Source organism: Dryas octopetala, chromosome 9 (assembly GCF_963921425.1).
Source record: "Dryas octopetala chromosome 9, drDryOcto1.1, whole genome shotgun sequence".
Taxonomy (NCBI): Eukaryota; Viridiplantae; Streptophyta; class Magnoliopsida; order Rosales; family Rosaceae; genus Dryas; species Dryas octopetala.
This window is the reverse complement of record NC_141374.1, coordinates 6,966,637-6,984,410: the sequence shown is the minus strand read 5'-3', so window position 1 is coordinate 6,984,410 and position 17,774 is coordinate 6,966,637. Positions and strand designations below refer to the sequence as shown.

Sequence of the window (17,774 nt, the reverse complement as noted above, 5' to 3'; positions counted from 1 at the left end):
AAGAAAAGATTATTTGGGAAATGACTAATTCTATGGGCTTTTAAATGTCTCTTTAGTCTTTATATAAAACAGGGGAGCCGTTTTCTCATTTCCGTTTAGAACTTTCTTCTATTTTATTTTTCCCTTTCGAAAATTTTATTTTATTTTATCTTTTCCTTTCGAAAATTTTATTTTATTTTATTTTTCCTTCTCAGTTTCGAAGTTAATTGGTTTTAGTAAACGTTTAAATTAAATGTCTCATTACAATTAAAACTTTCCAAAATAGTTCTTGAACATTTTGAAATTATTAATTTCATATTTTTAGTGTTTGTTGCAAATTAAAAGCATTTTTTAAGGGTGAATTGAAATTAAATACTTTTTTCATTTTAACTATTAAAACTTTATGTCATTTTAGTTTAGGAGCTTTAGGTACAACTTTTAATGTTGTTCCACTAATTGATAAGCAATCTCATCGATGGATATGCCAAAAATTCTTTTTTATTTACAAACTTATTGTGACAACTTGCATGACAATCAAAAGTTTTTGACCAACTCACAACCAATTTATTTCATTTATTGTTTTTCAGTAAGTATGTGAATAATGTTGTAGGGCTTAAACTTTAGTATCTAGTTTCTAGCTTTAAAGTTTAATCTCTCAAGCCGAATTTAAAGCTTTTAACCATTATAATTAAACTCTAAATTTTTATAAACTTCATGCAAGCACAATTACAACTGTGACCACATAATAGTCAACACTATGACTATGAGACAACCACATCAATATATCAAAAAAACTACGGAGTAATCCAAGGAGAAGAGAGCGATTCATAGAGTTGCCTTAATAATAATTATTTTAAACTTATTGCAACACTAACTAGTTATAGGTGACCATATAAAAATAGAAACTATTTATAGAATTTATCTCCACAATGTCAGAAATTTCTCAAATTTGAATTCCTAATAAAAGATGAATTGGCTCGTTAAAGTAAATAGGCTTATCCTCGTGTTTTTGAAGGTAGACCGATCTATCTAGCTATTTTCGATTTTGGACTTAAAAAAGAAAAAAGAAAAAAAACCTTTCTAATATAGATAATGTTAAAAATGTCCTTTTCAAAAATAAATAAAGATCCATAAGTCAACTTTAACTTTTTATTTTGTCTCATTAACCCTCCTAACTTGTTTGAATGTTTGTATGTTAAACAGGTCCAATTTTTGAGATTACACCGACAAATTTTCAACATTTTGAATGCTCATTATTATTATCTGGCAGTAATATATGTGGTTGCATTGTATTGACTAATAATGACAATCACATTATTTAGTTGTAAGAATTTGTTTTTCTTGTTTCGACTTATGTGTATTAATGTTTTATAATTGAAACATGTAAAAAAAAACTGTGTAAATGATTTTGTTTTTGACGTAAATGTGGGTTGTAATTGATAGACATAAACAACTGTGTTACAAGCGAGAGTTTGAAGATTTTGAATGGAACATTCGAACGCTTGATACAAAAGCTTAAAAGTGGACCGATTCAACATTTTTTTCAGCGTTTCTCTTGATTTATCACTCTAATTCTTGATTTGTTTTGGAAGATTAAAAATAGAATAACCTTTTTTGACACCAAAATAGAGGAAGGTAATGGGTGAAAACACAAGTAGCATGGATCAGAAAATAAATGTCTATATATGGGACATGGATGAGACTCTTATACTGCTCGAGTCTTTGTTGAACCGAACATATGCAGAGGCTTTTAATGGTTTGAAGAATATACAAGAGGGTTTCGAAATAGGAAAGATGTGGGAGAAGCACATTCTTGCTTTGTGTGACGATCATTTCTTTTATGAACAAGTAAGTTTAGACCTTCTTTTACAAGCATACATTGCCAAGTATGTATTTATGTATGTGGTCGCAAATTGCTGAGTTGCAGGCCATTTTAGATTTTGAATTTTGGTATTAGCATTAGCAATGCAGATTGAGAACTACAATCAACCCTCCATTGATGTCCTGAGCCAATATGATGATGGCCGGAATCTTTCGGATTATGATTTCGACAAATATGTGATGATGACAACAAAAGGAAATTGGCTAATAGGCATAGAGAGTCATAGCAAACAGGTCTGTCAACGCATCTTCTTTACATAAACTTTTTGTTTGAGTTTTTTTCATATTTAGTACCTGAACTTTGACCATTGTCTTAATGTGATACCTAAACTTTTATTTGTCCCAATTAAGTACCTAAACTTTTATTTTGTGTCTAATAGGTATCAAAATGAATTTCTGTTAAAATTATCAACAAAAATTAGGGGCAATATAGTCACTTCAAAAAATTTATTTTTTATTTTTTATTTTTAATTTTTTTTGTTTGTTGTGTGTTTTTTTTTTTATAATTTTAAACATATAAAGAAAATAATTAAAATATACTTTGACTATATTGCCCCTAATTTTTATTGACAATTTTAACAAAAATTCATTTTAGTACCTATTAGACACAAAATAAAGTTTAGGTACTCAATTGGGACAAATAAAAGTTTAGGTACCACATTAAGACAATGGTCAAAGTTTAGGTACTAAATATGAAATAAACCCTTTTTGTTTTAATTTTTTTCATGCTTTTTACCTAGGAATTTGTGTATACATTAGAAATTGTTTTAAACTCTTCTAAACCTTTCTTATATTTATGGTATTCATTTTTAAATAAAATCGTTTGGTTTCAACATTGCATTCTTAGTAGATTTGAAACTGTGAAGGTGGTAAAGTATAGAAGTACGTCTTATGATGTGAATTAAGCTTGAATTCAGTTTATGGTACAATAATAGTATGAAGTTTATCTCTATTTATTTTATTTTCGTCCGTCACATTCTGGTTATAGAACTTAATTCTATAATTAGAGTGTGATCCACACCTTAATTCGAGATTAATTCTTAATTCCAGATTGAGGCGTGACATAATTTCTTGGGGAATTCAAGAAAGGTGCCTTTGTGGCATACCCATGGTTCGGGGTGCGACAACCAAGCTGCTGCAATAGATGTTTTCACCGGCAATGCTGTTTAGGATCACACAATGGGTTAAATGGGAAACGGGATGACTAATGGTAATAATGTGCTTGTATAGGTTTCTAAATTGCTAAATTTAACTGCTATCATATAAATATACAGTTATTTGATAACAGTTAGATGACTAAACAATTTTTTATTTGGTTAATATTTTTTACAGATATGATCTTTAAACGATGATCTAGAAAACAATTGGTTTCGATTAAGAGGTTGCAGTGCGGAATTGACAGGAGTAGAGAAAAGCTACAAAGAGAAGGAACTAGAACTTCTCAAAATAAATAAAAGGTTTAAGGTTTAAGATTTAAAATTTAAGGTTTAAGATTTAATACAAGTAAATGATTTTAAAGTCCATTTTACGGCCCTTAATAATAAATCAACCCACCTAAAAGTTGCAATCCACCTGGGTCATAAGTGGGAGGCTTGATTTTATATTGCCAAGCACTCGCGTGTGGCACTTATTTATTTTTTGTTTTATTTTTGTTGCGTATTGGGCAGATTGCCACTGTTCAATAATGATAATTAGTAATTGTCATTGTTACTGTTATAACGCGGATGGATGTGACTCCATAAGATTGAATTTTGTGTTTTATGTTGGTTTTATTAGTTTTTAACATATTTATGTAAGAAAAATGTAGAAGGTATCTATAAATATTATTTTTATGCAAATTTAGATAGTCACTATTGCACAATAGCAATGATAGTTACTATTGAACATTGGCTATTTTCAAACACAAATAAAAAAAAGTGTTGAGCGCTCGGCTTATCATCGTATTTTTTAAGGTGGACCGATCTATCTAGCTATTTTTTATTTTGGAGTAAAAAAAAACCCCCCTTTCTAATGTAGATTATGTTAAAAATTCCATTTTCAAAATAGATAATGATTCATAAATCAACTTTAAATTTTCTATTGCCTCATAAACCCTCCGAATATGTTTTATATGATGTAAGTTCGTTATTAATTGTTTGTATGTTAAATAGATTCAGTTTATGAGTTTACATTGACAAATTTTCAACGAGTGTTCGAATGCTCATTGGTACTATCCGCCAGTAACAAGCATATGTGGTTGTATTGACCAACAATAACAATCACATTATTTATTTGTAAGATTTTTTTTGTCTTGTTTCGACTTTTGTGTATTAATCTTTTACAAGAAATATATATATATATATATATAAAACCGTGTAAATGACTTTGTTTTTGACGTACATGTGAGTTGTAATTGACAGACATAAACATATGCAGGGTAAGAGTTCGAAGATTTTGAATGAAACATTCGAACGTACACTTAATACAAAAACTTAAAAGTGGACTGGCTTAACATGGATCCAATTCCTCTGCATTTAAATGTGGTGCATTTCTATGCATTTTGAAAACTTATGACCACTCTTATAATCTAATGATCCACTAGGCCATGTTAGCACAAGAATTTAATTTTCTTAAATTTTCTCCATATTGGTTGATTTGTTTCGCTAACGTCTTCTTCTTGTTCTCTCCTCTCTTGAACTTCATGTATTTGCTCTATTATTCTTTCTCATTTCTTCTGAATTGATAGCAAAACCCCTCAAATAAATTTTAGTGTAACAATGTAACATATCAATTTGTATTGGCTGTTATAAGAAAAGCAATATGAAACTAATTGGAGAACTACATAATATTGGATAAGACAAAAAATTAGTTTTGATAAAATTATGATATAGAAAATTAGGATTAAATATAAAAAATATCAATAGTTTTTAGGGTGTTTTAATTTGTGGTGCTCAAAAGTAGTTGGGATGGTAAAATTTCTTCCTTGAGTTTCAATATCCTTCCAATTTTACAACTTTACGACAAAGTCTTATTTTTAGCAATGTATTTTACGAGGGCTTGTTGGCTTGATCACATCATTGGGTTTCTTTTTTTGAGAAATCTTTTGTAATTTAAAGATTATCATTGTTAGAGCTAAGAGAGGAGAGAATCATGATTTCTTTCAATATAACCAGGAGTACTACAAATAATCACCAAGAACAGAGATGACTAACAAAGAAAGGACAAAACTAGCAGGGAGAAAAGTGGGAGAAGGAGACGGAAGAGATGATGGTCCAAAATGGTAAGTTTTAAGAAAATAAAAAACTTGTGTTGATGTGGATTAATGAAGGCCGTTAGATTATAAGAGTGGTCAGAATTTTTCAAAATGCATAGAAATGCACCACATTTAAATGCAGAGGAGTTGTATCCTCTTAACATCTTTATCAGCGTTTCTCTTGATTTATCACTCTAATTTGTGATATGGATTGGGAGATTATAAATAGATTTTTATATCATTTGTGGGTTTTCAGGCCCAAAAAGATTATTGTGGGTCTCGTGTCTGGGCTTTACTCATAGTCTTGACCGGGTGAAATCTGGGTTCGGACAAGTTGACAGACCAAGAAAACGCTGTATCTCCACTCTGGAGCCCAAGGCCCCAAACGTAGTCGTATTTATTTTTCAAGTTCTTTTCTCTTTGTTTTGCGTTTCTATTATTTTTACTCACAAGTCACAACTGCCCCAACTGACGTCAAGGTTAGAATCTCAATCTTGAATGCTTTTCATCATTAATCCAAAGTTGTTTGATTGTGTAGTGCTGATTTTGATTGTATTCAGGAGTTGGGTTAGACTAGAATAAGCAATTACAACTGCGTTTCTGTTTTTTATTAAATTTCTTTTTATACAATTCTTCTAGGTACAAGCTATTGCACTCAAATTACCCATTTCCAGGTTTCTGATTTTTTTGTTTTTGCTTAATTAAATAAAATCATGTTTTGTAGTTGTTTTTAGTGACAATATCACGTTTTGAAGTTATTTGAAAAGCAAGTAAGTTGAGAAAATTAATGTATGTGAAGTTTGTATGGTTTTAGCAAATGAAGCAAACTTGTGTTGATTGATTTATTATTATATGTAATGTGGGTCAGAGTCACAAATGTACAATCTGATTGTTGAACTCTCCAGGCAGGAAACTAGCTCCTTAGAATTGACACCAAAATAGAGGAAGATAATGGGTGAAAACACAAGTAGCATGGATCAGAAAATAAAGGTCTATATATGGGACATGGATGAGACTCTTATACTGCTCAAGTCTTTGTTGAACCGAACATATGCAGAGACTTTTAATGGTTTGAAGAATATACAAGAGGGTTTAGAAATAGGAAAGATGTGGGAGAAGCACATTCTTGCTTTGTGTGACGATCATTTCTTTTATGAACAAGTAAGTTTAGACCCTTCTTTTACAAGCACACATTGCCAAGTATGTATTTATGTATGTGGTCGCAAATTGCTGAGTTGCAGGCCATTTTAGATTTTGAATTTTGGTTTTGGCAATGCAGATTGAGAACTACAATCAACCCTCTATTGATGTCTTGAGCCAATGTGATGATGGCCGGAATCTTTCTGATTATGATTTCAACAAAGATGGGTTTGGTCCTCCATATGATGATGACAACAAAAGAAAATTGGCTTATAGGCATAGAGTCATAGCCCATAGATACAAACAGGTGTGTCAACGCATCTTCTTTACACAAACTTTTTGTTTAATTTTGTCATGCTTATATTTGTGGTATTGTTTTTTAAATAAAATCTTTTGGTTTCAACATTGCATTCTTAGTAGATTCACCTCGCACTGTTTTGGTCATGATAGAAATGCACTGGTTTCTTTGATGCAAACCTGTTTTAGGACACGATCAAATTGTGCAATACTATCATTTTGTTACATGTTATAGGAAATATAATTGGTCATAAATGTATGAAAAATTGGAAGGAACTCACTTAAAGATGCTATAAAATTCTAAAAGGAAATACATCAAAAGATTCAAAAGTGTTCCTTGACTCAATATGTCTATATGCTGTCTTAAGCTGTACAAAAATTCATTGCAGACAAGGAAAAATGCATGTGCAAAAGCATTAAGCACGATGAACTTTGTGTGTCATGTGTGGAAGGTTATTAAGGCTGTGCTTAGGGAAGAGTATTCCTCTAATAGTGGTATGGAACACTTTATATGGGATTACTATGTACACATATACTTTTCTTTCAGTGATTCAAGCGATGAAGAAATCACATAAACTAGCATAATCCTCCATTTTTTTTCTCTAAGAAAAAAAGATAAGTTATGAGGGAAATATTTTTTGATGGAGATAATCCACGGTGCACTCAGGTCATTTTGCAATCCTTAATATGTTGTGCTTGAGGGAAGGATTGTTTTGCATGTAAGCAGGCTTGATCTGGTCTAACAGAATTTGGCTCTGCAGGGTTGTCTCCTCATGGATTAGCTACCTCGCACTTATTGTAAATACCAATCTCAATTCCACTCTTATTAACACGTTTTATGTGAGAAAGGTTCAATCGAGCTTCCATCATACTGATTTGACATCTATTTTTGTTTTCTGTTTGTATAGACAATGAGAATTAGTATGCTTTTGTTTGCTGCATAAGAAAGCTAGATAGGTTTCTGCAAGCTATTTTGGGTATTATAATGGTAGAGCTATCTGTAGAAAAGCTCAAAATTTCTCCATTCTTTCAGGGTTTGCACAGCTTTCTTAATCAAGAGATGATAAAGGACTTGGATGAGTTGTATGATATGACTGATAAATATACAGATAGATGGCTCTCCTCAGGTATTTGGTTTTATAGAGATGTTGCTTCTTGCATTTGTTACTCTTTTGGTGACTTTTACTCATCCAGCCCAGAAGCAGAAATAGTGCTTCGGCTGAACGTCCTCTCGTTGATGATGTATTCCACAAATCTTGGCCTTTTTTTTTTTTTCCAGTCTTCTAGATTGAAAAAATGAATAAATACTTTTAACAATAAACGGGAAGCAATCTGATTGTATAAAAACTGCACTGTTGTTACATTAGTAGATAACTAGATACTGTCAAACCATTGCTATTAGCCTATAATCCTATCATCCTTTAAGCAAGTTGAGATAAATGTTCAGTGGGTAGGTCTTAGTTTTCCATTCTTATTTTACTGAGGGTATCCTGAGAAAACATGCTAAAGATTGGAAATACTTTCTACAAATGAACATTTCATACACAAATTGCTGAAAAGTCTATTACCAAGTCATACTAATAGTTTACAACTTATTCCTCCCATTGGCATATAAAGTGAACTCTTTGTGGAGATTCCGCTTCAAGCCACAGTGATTGCAATCGTGCAACATGCAAAATGAATTTCCTCCCATTACGAACCTTTGTTTTGTTAATGTGAAATTAGGTTCTCTGATTAATAATTCTGTGGTATGGGAACATTAAAAATGCTCTCTCTTTTTCAACTTGAAAACATTAGGAAAGAAGAGGAAAACAGATCATATGGAAGATGTAATATTTTCATGAGGAGAAATTTAATAAGAATTGACAAACTTATGAAACAATGGTGGTAATGGAGCCACCAGAAAATAAATAAGTCAGCACGAGTGGTCTATTAATTTTTACAGAATTGAGCATTCAAGCAAGAGGAGATTGTATGGTCTTTCATGAGATTCATTAGTGAGATAGTAATACCCCCAAGGAGTGTAATGGTGTTGGTTTTGATTTAATGAACAGTATTTGGACAAATCAATTTCCATGGGAACAGGTTCGAAATCCCTGTCTATATAATGGCAAGCATTTCAGCCAAAGAAGAATGCCTGTACTTGGATGGCCTAGGAAATTCCAGAGGATGTCACCTCTCTGGTAGAGAAATAGCAATTATAATAGGCATCCTATGCATTTAACACAAGGGGGCAAGAAAAAGAAAGTTTCTGATGATGGGTTCAGTATACGGAAGATGGAGCTATTGCCTACCCTTATTATTTGTCTACCATGATCTTTTCAACTCTCACAAATCCATGCAGTAATAATGGGCACACCCCTTCATCTTCTGCTTGTCCAAGACATCACCTCCTTTAATCAGATACACAACCATCACAAATAAAATTATGTTATCTTGCTTCCCTTCACCTTTATGATGGCTAGATTTGATGTGCACTTCTCAACACCTTCTGATAATCCTAAGGAACAGTTTTTCCTGTGTAGTGTTTGAATGCGCAATTCTCTGGTATGGAATGAAATGTACAGAACTAACGCTGGGCATTCGAACGCTCTCTCGCATTCTGCAAAAATTTCGCGAGTTTCATTTCGCACCAGAGAATTTTTCGTGTTTGAATACATTGTTCCTTGAGCTTGTGATCTTTCATGCCTAAACATTCTTCAATAGTTGCTAAATAATCATCTTCCTTTTATGCTAATGTAGCACATGCCTTCTTGGGAGAGTGTTCTGCTGGGCACAATGACACATCTCCTGTGGCTACTGATGTGATCAATGGATCTTCTACTTCAAAGTATCAGCATGTTAATCTCTTGGTGACCTCTGGATCATTGATCCCCAGCCTTGTAAAATGCTTGCTCTTTCGACTCGACAATCTGATAACACATGAAAATGGTTAGTCATCCTTGTCACTGTCATGTTCAATTTATTATTGTTGGCATCTGTGAAGTTTTTTTTCATTGTTTTGATAAATGATCAAGCTTCTTTTCTTCTGTTTTGAGCTAATTGGCCCGTTACAGCATTGTTTTGTCCTGTGCATTCTGTGCTCTATTGTCCTTTTAATAACATAAGTAGGAGCCTCAAAGTACATCAGTTTCATACGGGGCATGCTACGTTTGAATTATTTTATTAGAAAATCTTGAAGTTAAATGGCTAAAGACTTACTGGGTTAGCATATTAGACAATCAACTTCACTATTTAATGGACACTTGACTTTATTTTATTTTCCATTGCCACTTTTCATGTAAGATAGATCATAGATGACAGAACTTTTGTATCTAAGAAGGTGACAGTAACTTCTCTATTTAATTTGGATTCCATGATCATCTCTTAATGGTACTGGAAATATATAACCTCCAGACGACACCCCTGGTAGTCTGGTGAATCTCCTTGTGTTGGGAGCTACTTTTGAGACCGCATGCTTCCTTCGGGTCAACTGGGTTGAATACAAGTTGAATGTGGGTTCGCTCAAAATGTACCACTGATAAGGAAGTTCAAATCTTTACACTGAAGTCAGCACATTATTGGTGTATCAATTTGGTCGTCTTTAACTAACACTCTTAGTAAAGGAGTTCCATTTAAGAAAAATTGATTTCTTTTTGTGTTATATTTTCTAAGAGAAACATTTTAGAAGCTAACTGTTTGTTTTTCGTTGATTGGGTTCAGGATTCTAGACAACCAAATTCTGGAATGAATGATTGTCAAAATACTTCTAGCACCAGGTCAAACCAATAACTTAAGTATATTAGAAACAGACTTAACCAACATCTTCTGATAGATGTATCTGATGTTCAAGATGCCTAATATTTGTGGTTTACCACTTCTATAAAATTCAACAACTAGGAATCTGTTCTAGATTATTATATCTCAGTATTATAATTAGTGTTAAAATCAGCATTAATGTCCCCTAATGCAGGTAAAATTTACTCGAAAACTTAGTGTGAAATAGTGCATTTGCAAGAAGTGGACTCCTGATGTGTTACATAGTTAAATTTAAATTTTCATGGGTTTTGGTGATCACCAAATAGACCTTGTTCCTTGCATTAATGGGGCTATAACAATTTATTCATCAGTTGTGACAATGGGTACTGAAAAATCTATAATTTCTTCAGTTTATAGTTCCTGGGAAGTGGGGAAATTACAATGTTTTCAGTGGATCAAGGCGCGCTTTAACAGCCCAAATGTGAGCTTCTGCGTAATTGGGGATGGATGGGAGGAGTGTGAAGCTGCACAAGTTATGAGATGGCCATTTATTAAAATTGATATGCGACCAGGCAGCTCTCACAGGTTTCCAGGCCTCACATCGAGGACAGTAGGATTTTACTTTTCTGTTGTATATGGGAATTCTGATGCTGAAGACGAAAAAGAGTAGCTCACTCGATTTGCAATTAGCTATTCCTGAGTTATCTACCTGTACATAAAATCAGAACAATGTTGTGGAATCATGTCTTAAAAGAATTTGTATCAATCAACTCAGTTAAATGAAGATAAGCACCTCATAAGCCAAATTTATTGCTCTCTTAAAACAAAAAGGTGACTTTGCCCCCTAGAAGATGCCTATTGGCCTGATCCTTTAATGGAATAGTTCACATAAATTGCAAGAGTTCTTGTATGTTAATTGTTTATCATAGTTGAATGTGGATTCGTATAACTAAGTCTGTTCAAACTTTTATTCTACTTTTTATCCTTTATCAAGATTCAAGACCATTGTGTTTGTTGTTTGGATGGTGCGATGGCTAACGAAGGTCCCAATCTTCTTACCATGAACTCTTATTCAACCAATATCTTTGGTGCATGTTCATTTAGTGAAATTTTTGTTTTTCTTGGTTAACAGAATACAATTGAATGCTTCCAACAGAAATTCTTAGCACTTTGAATCCAACTGAAATTCACATTCTCAATTGTTTCCATACATAGCAGGTTCGGAAATAGGATGTATCGATAGGTTCCCCTCAAGTGCCTTTTGCATTAGGAGCAGAAGATGAGATAGTAGTTAAATCAGATTGCATTGGTATCAGTTTTAGGGTCTGAAAGACTGGTATTAGGAGGAGATTGTATATCAGAGCTAGACTTAACACTTTGTTTTAGAAAACACATGGCAAGTCTAGCAACATTTTGCTCTGTTGATTTCTGATGTGGAAATGTGTTGGGTGAAGTATAACAAGTTCCATCCGCAACACAAACTGAGCTTTCTATGCATGCTGAAATCTTTTTGGATTCAGCTTACTACAAATCATTGGTCCAATTTTCGCACAGAATCAGAGAGTACTGATATTTGAAACCCCTAACTTTTAAGGGGGGGCCTGGTATGGTATTCGTACATATGGGAATACACAGAAATCACAATTGTGGTTTAAATTTGAATAGACAAGAAATAATTTTGGAGTTAATCTATGGGGGAGCCCATTGATTCAGATGTCAGCATCTGATGTGATAGTGCTCTAAGTTTGGACAAAAATGATAAATATTTTTCACTGATTTTCCTCTGTTGTTAGTTGTTACTATGCAACTCTTTTTCTTTTGTTTTTCTCTTTATTCAAATGTATATATGCTGCCTTTGTTGCCAAATTAAGAGGGGTTTAGTGGATCCAGAAATTTCCTCCTTACCTGAGAAAATACAACAAGCTGCATATCTCAATTTCTTTGAGACATTTTATCGAAACCTTAAACCCCAATCTTAAGAAAAGTAAGACTAATAAATAAACTGATTTATTGAGACAATTGACATGGAAAATTTTGTTTGCGACAGACACAATTTCCCTACATAGATATTTATGGTCCAAAACCATTTCAAAAAGTGTTAGGATACAAATATCCCACGTTTGGGGATAGTATATAAACCCTAGGGCACCCTTCCCCATCAGGTTGGTTTTCATGGGCAAATTTTACCCATGAGCTCCTATCAATTGGTACTTTAACAAGTTTCATTATGCAACTAGGCCAGAGTCCACCAAAGAGGCGAGACTTATAGGTTAGATTAAAATGGGTATTATGTATGAGGAGGCTCGATCAGATCAGGTGCGTTCACACAGTGCGAACATTCACACCTGAATAAAATTCTATGTATGAGTATGATATGATCATTAAATATTGGTAAGCAAGTGAAAGCCGCCACAAAGGAAATGGCTATAATCTGACCAGTGTCGATAGAGATTAGAGACTATAGAGTGTGATTGGATGAGGACATTGGGTGCGGAAGTGTGGTGATCCAAATATCTCACATTGAAAAGGTAGACTATATATCCTAGGATAGTATTTATACCCATAGCCTCTTATCAAAAACCAATTTACCATGAAATTAAAAAGCTCGATCATTCATTGAAGTTGATTAATTACCTAATAGGTTTAAGTCCAATTTTTCGGCCGCAAATGCAAACCTTATCTGATCATATTCTAGGATGGTCTTTGACATGTTGGCACTACATTACTGGTGCCCAATTGCCACAAGTTGTAGTTATCTCAGATTATCACAAGATTTAGTTTCAAGTAGGTTCCAAAAAGCTTTTATTGTCCTTTATTAGTATAATTATGTGGATTGGTTTTTATGAAATGACCTAATAAGTGGCTGGTGTTTAGACACATTTTCATATCTTTGATGGGCGATTTGCATTGGAACAGTTTGGTTATTGATGTTTCAGATTGGACTAATTTTCATTGTGAATGAACTCATGAAGCTTATCCAAAACAATTTTTACCCCACAAAAGACCAGCCAAGTTGGACAAATGGAGATTTCCTTGGACTTTGATGCCAAAATTATCACTAGATTAGCTCACAATAATGTGAAAAAAAAAAAAAAAAGGAAAAGGAAAAACGAGTAGCTCGTGGGTTTTGTTTGGGAGCAAAAAAAACGTCTGGTCCTTTGGGATTAATTTGGCAGAAGCTAGCCATTGTTGTCAGCATTTGAGGTCCCCGGCCAAGAAATTGGATGGTGGTGCTCCTTGGATTTTGAACAAATTAAATGCATCTCAACAAACATGATTTCTCATATAAGTTGCATGTAATGTTTGAGAGTTGCTTTTCAGTTTATTGTTGTTCAGAAACAGCTTTTCAGCGCCTACAAACTAAAAGGTAACCAAAGCATTAATCAAGTGGACCTTAAAATGAAAATTGTTGCTCTTAGTCATAACTTTTTCTGAACCATGCTTGTCTGTGTTGATGGTGATTGGGGTTGGTTTTGAACTTCTAGTGACAAAAGAAATTGATGGGTTATTAACTTAGCCAATCCTTGTCGAAACATTTCCCATGCAAATATTGAGTTAATTACACTTACACCCCCTAAAGTTTATTATCTTTTCACATACATCTCCTGAGGTTTCAATAATTACACATACACCCCCTGAGATTTAAAAACTATTGCATATAACCCCCTACAAAAGAAAATAAATAAATAAATAAAAAAGAAAATATTTGTATTCAGGTTGGACCTTACGCCTTATATAATCTTATTAGGCTTTTTAATCCCTTACATACTTTTTTGCATAATTTATCATCATTTTTGTCTCACTATAGGGGGTTATATGTAACAGTTTTAAAACCTCAGGGGGTGTATATGTAATTATTGAAATCCCAGGGGGTGTATGTGAAAAGTTAATAAACTTCAGGGAGTGTAAGTGTAATTAACTCTGCAAACATTTGTTGGTAATTTGGCTTAGAAGAGTTTTGTTTTTTGTTTTTTGTTTTTTATTAGAAGAAATGGGAACCTTGGACCTATTATAATCGTACCCATTACTCCATCTTCTCTCATCACTTAAACTAACCTCAAGGGCACTCAAAAATGAAGACTTTGCTGCTATTATTTGCTATTATATGTAATTGTTGTACTGAGATAAATAAAGTTCTTATTAAGCAAATTTCTAAGGTAGCTAGGTTGCTAATACCTTTGAATAATTCTAGAGAATCACATTTACGGATTCCTCTATTGGAGATGTAGTCGGTAAACACGATACAAATAGTTTTACTCATACCTTCAGGAACAAAAGCAATTGAACTTAATTTGAGGAATTTTCGTATGTGGAAATTTTTGTAGCATGTTTGCAAGTCTCATAATGTAAAAATTTCGCATGTACATTAAAAGAGGAAGGTTTTCGAGTCTCCAGTTCGACTCTTGGAGCCAGGCAGCAAGGGAGGTAAAATCTCTTGTGAATCCCCTAGGCCCGACATTGATTGTCTGCTTTTGACCGGCCCAAGGATTAATTTGGTGTGCGAAAGTTGGCCCAGGACACCCTCGGTTACCAAAAAAAAAAAAGGAATGTTACATATGATCATCACATATAATAATTTTAGTGGAGCCTGAAATTTGAATTATTGAAAGACATCTCTGGAGCATAAATAAATGGAAGGAATATCCAGTTGGGATCAAGGTGAGTATGGAGAAAATCCAACAGAAATACAACCAATATGGTGGTCCCTTTCTTCTTTTGCATACTTATCTATGGACCCTGCAATGGTTTTTTTTGTAGTGTTCCTCAAGCTTATTACAAGGGTTACAGCCCATACTGCAATGGTTCTTTTGCATACTTATCAAGATAAAATAGTGTAAAAAGAGAAGCATGGTTGAGAGAGAGAGAGAGAGAGAGAGAGAGAGAGAGAGAGAGAGAGAGAGAGTGAGTGAACAGTACGTAAAGAAAGTTTCTAATTTCTAACAAGCTTTTGCTGGCGTTTGTCATAGCCTCAATTTTTTTTTTTTCTTTTTGGTCTATTGCATTAAATTTTAGATAGAACGATTCTATCTTCTATTTGGCTTCAATTCACACATTCAATCAGCCTCTCCATTTGTCACACGCAAAGAAAATCTTGTGTGGCCGGAGAACGAAAAGGAAGTTCATATATGTGATGTCGCTTAGGCTGCAAATTTAAGACTTCAGCTACTAGTACTTTTAAGCCTTCAAAATAAACTTCAAGTAGCAAATATATTTAAGGGCAGACTTGTCCGCACAATGGAAATAAAAACAAAAATAATATTCAGAAATAACTCTTGAAGTTTAGGGTTTAGGGTCTTGATCTGGTATTTGAGGTTCGGAATTAGGATTCAGATCTTGGAGTTTGGCGTCTAGAAGTTTAGGGTTTGAGATCCGGAATTAAGGTCCAACGTCTGATGCTTTAGATTTGGTGTTTGGTGTCTAGGATTTGAGTCGAGTACTCTTGCTTCTGGGGCTAAACATTTGTATCTCAAGTTTGGGGTTCGACCGGTTGAGACCTAATTATTTTTTTTTTTGGCTAGGGTCGAGAACCTGATTAGGGTACTCAAACTTTTGGATTAGGGTTCGGGATCAAACTTGAGATTCAAGTCTCGTGTTTAAGGTTGAGATTTAGGGTTTAGGATTTAAAATTTAAGCTCAAGTATTGAATTGTATGAATAGAATGGACATTCCTCACCATTCGTCACCTCTCATTTGGAAACGCTCATTTCATTATTTTAGGGGATAATAAGAATTTTTTTTTTTGGACTGTAGGGGATAATCCCTAAGATTAAGGAAAAATTAGAGTTTAGTCCTTCTAACATTTCTTATTTAAAAGAAAAAAACCTTATGACTTTTTTTTTTCAAATAAAGTCCTTTGACCATTGCCTTGTCAAAGAAATATATCATTATTTTTTGAGGGTATAGGGTACGGGTTCGCCTTATACCTTCTTAAGGTATATAATGAAGTTTGTGGAGACTGCATATTAAGTTATCTTATAGTTAAAACCTAATATAAAGTCGACAAATCAGGGCTTGAGAGGAAGTAAAAATGCACCGTTGAACACTCGAAAATGACCGCCAAGAGCTTGGCACCTGGTATGTGTGAAAAAATTGAAACTAATTGACCAATATTATCTAATATAAAATGATTATATTAATATTATTAGAATTTAATTATAATTTTAAAAGTTATAAAGTTTTATTCAATAATTTGTTAAATTAAAGGACCTAAATGAAAGTTTAATCATTAATGTTCACAAACAAAGGAATAACTAGTTCATTCCAATTAATCGAAAACCACCTAAGACTCTTGGAACCTTTTAAGAAACATAACCACACATCACTTTACAGTCCACCTACACATACCAATAGTGGTCCAATACATCATCCCATATTAAATTCTAAATTATTATCGACCCAACAGTTGTGGCATACTATAAATTCCCAACTCATATGGAAGATCTCATTATCTAATAATTAAAAGTGTCCAAACAAAATCCCTTGGGTTTGCCATCATGAGGGTAGCAATCAAATTTGGATACTACCGATTCATGAACTGACCGTGCTCTTTAATTTTTTCTTTTCGCTAAAAAATAAAAATAAAAATTCAAGAACCCTGGAGTTATTATCGTTTAAAGTGAATTGGTTGAAAATCACAACGACCTTAGCTGTCTGCCATACACCAAAAGCCAATTTCGTTCGCAATCCATAATCCCCATGAACCCTTTGAAAACTATGTATACAAACATCTTCTTGGTCAAATTACATGTTTGGTTCAGTGGTTCTTATGAATTTCTTCTACTTTAATATATGCATGTGGTTCAAAATATTTCAATTGAATTTCAGTGAGTTCACTTTAGTTTGCAATTAAAGCTAATTTGCAGTGGTGGAGCCAACATATGATTTTGGGGGAGGGGAACTGCCAATATATTCATAACTCCCCCATTTTTTTTTGACGGATTGATGACTATGGCGACTCTAATTAATGTGCATGGACAAATTAAATTAGATTGTAATTTAGCAAATTTTTTTCCTACGTATTAAACAAATAAAAAAGGCAAAAACAAAACGTACCAACTAAATGCAGTTGCACCCTCAAAATAAAAGATGGTATATTAATTGCATGATGCATGTAAGTTTATGTGTACACACGTTAACTATGTATAGCAGGTGAAGCAGCAGATCGAGTAGAGTTGCCTTTTACTATCCATTCTCCAAAACAGGACCACCAACTAATTAAAACTAGCTACTATTTTGCAACTTTAGGCTTTGTGTTCTTAGCATTTGACAAACGGCCCTGATTGTTCCTTTGACTAACGTGGTTCACTCTAGGCCTTCCAATGCCCCATGTGTGGCTGACTGCACCACTCACGTGCATGCAATGCTCAGTCACACCACTAGCAAAGCGCACAAGAAAGGAGAGTAGGGGGTGTGGTGGGCCCGGGGTTTCTGACAAAGGTGATCTTGATATACCACCAACAGATGAACTGCAAGTTAATCACTCACCCACATCCCACATCTATCTATA

The 17,774-nt window shown here is 33.6% G+C and overlaps 1 protein-coding gene across 1 annotated transcript; it reads left to right on the top strand.

Annotated features, from left to right (window-relative positions):
* The first annotated feature begins 5,475 nt into the window (after positions 1–5,475).
* Positions 5,476–11,168, top strand: EYA (eyes absent-like protein). The gene is made up of 6 exons (XM_086257635.1): positions 5,476–5,571; positions 5,998–6,253; positions 6,372–6,539; positions 7,563–7,656; positions 9,272–9,460; positions 10,678–11,168. The coding sequence occupies exons 2-6, from the start codon at positions 6,044–6,046 to the stop codon at positions 10,935–10,937; spliced, it is 921 nt and encodes a 306-aa protein (XP_086113761.1). The 5' UTR covers positions 5,476–5,571; positions 5,998–6,043; the 3' UTR covers positions 10,938–11,168.
* The last annotated feature ends 6,606 nt before the right edge of the window (positions 11,169–17,774 follow it).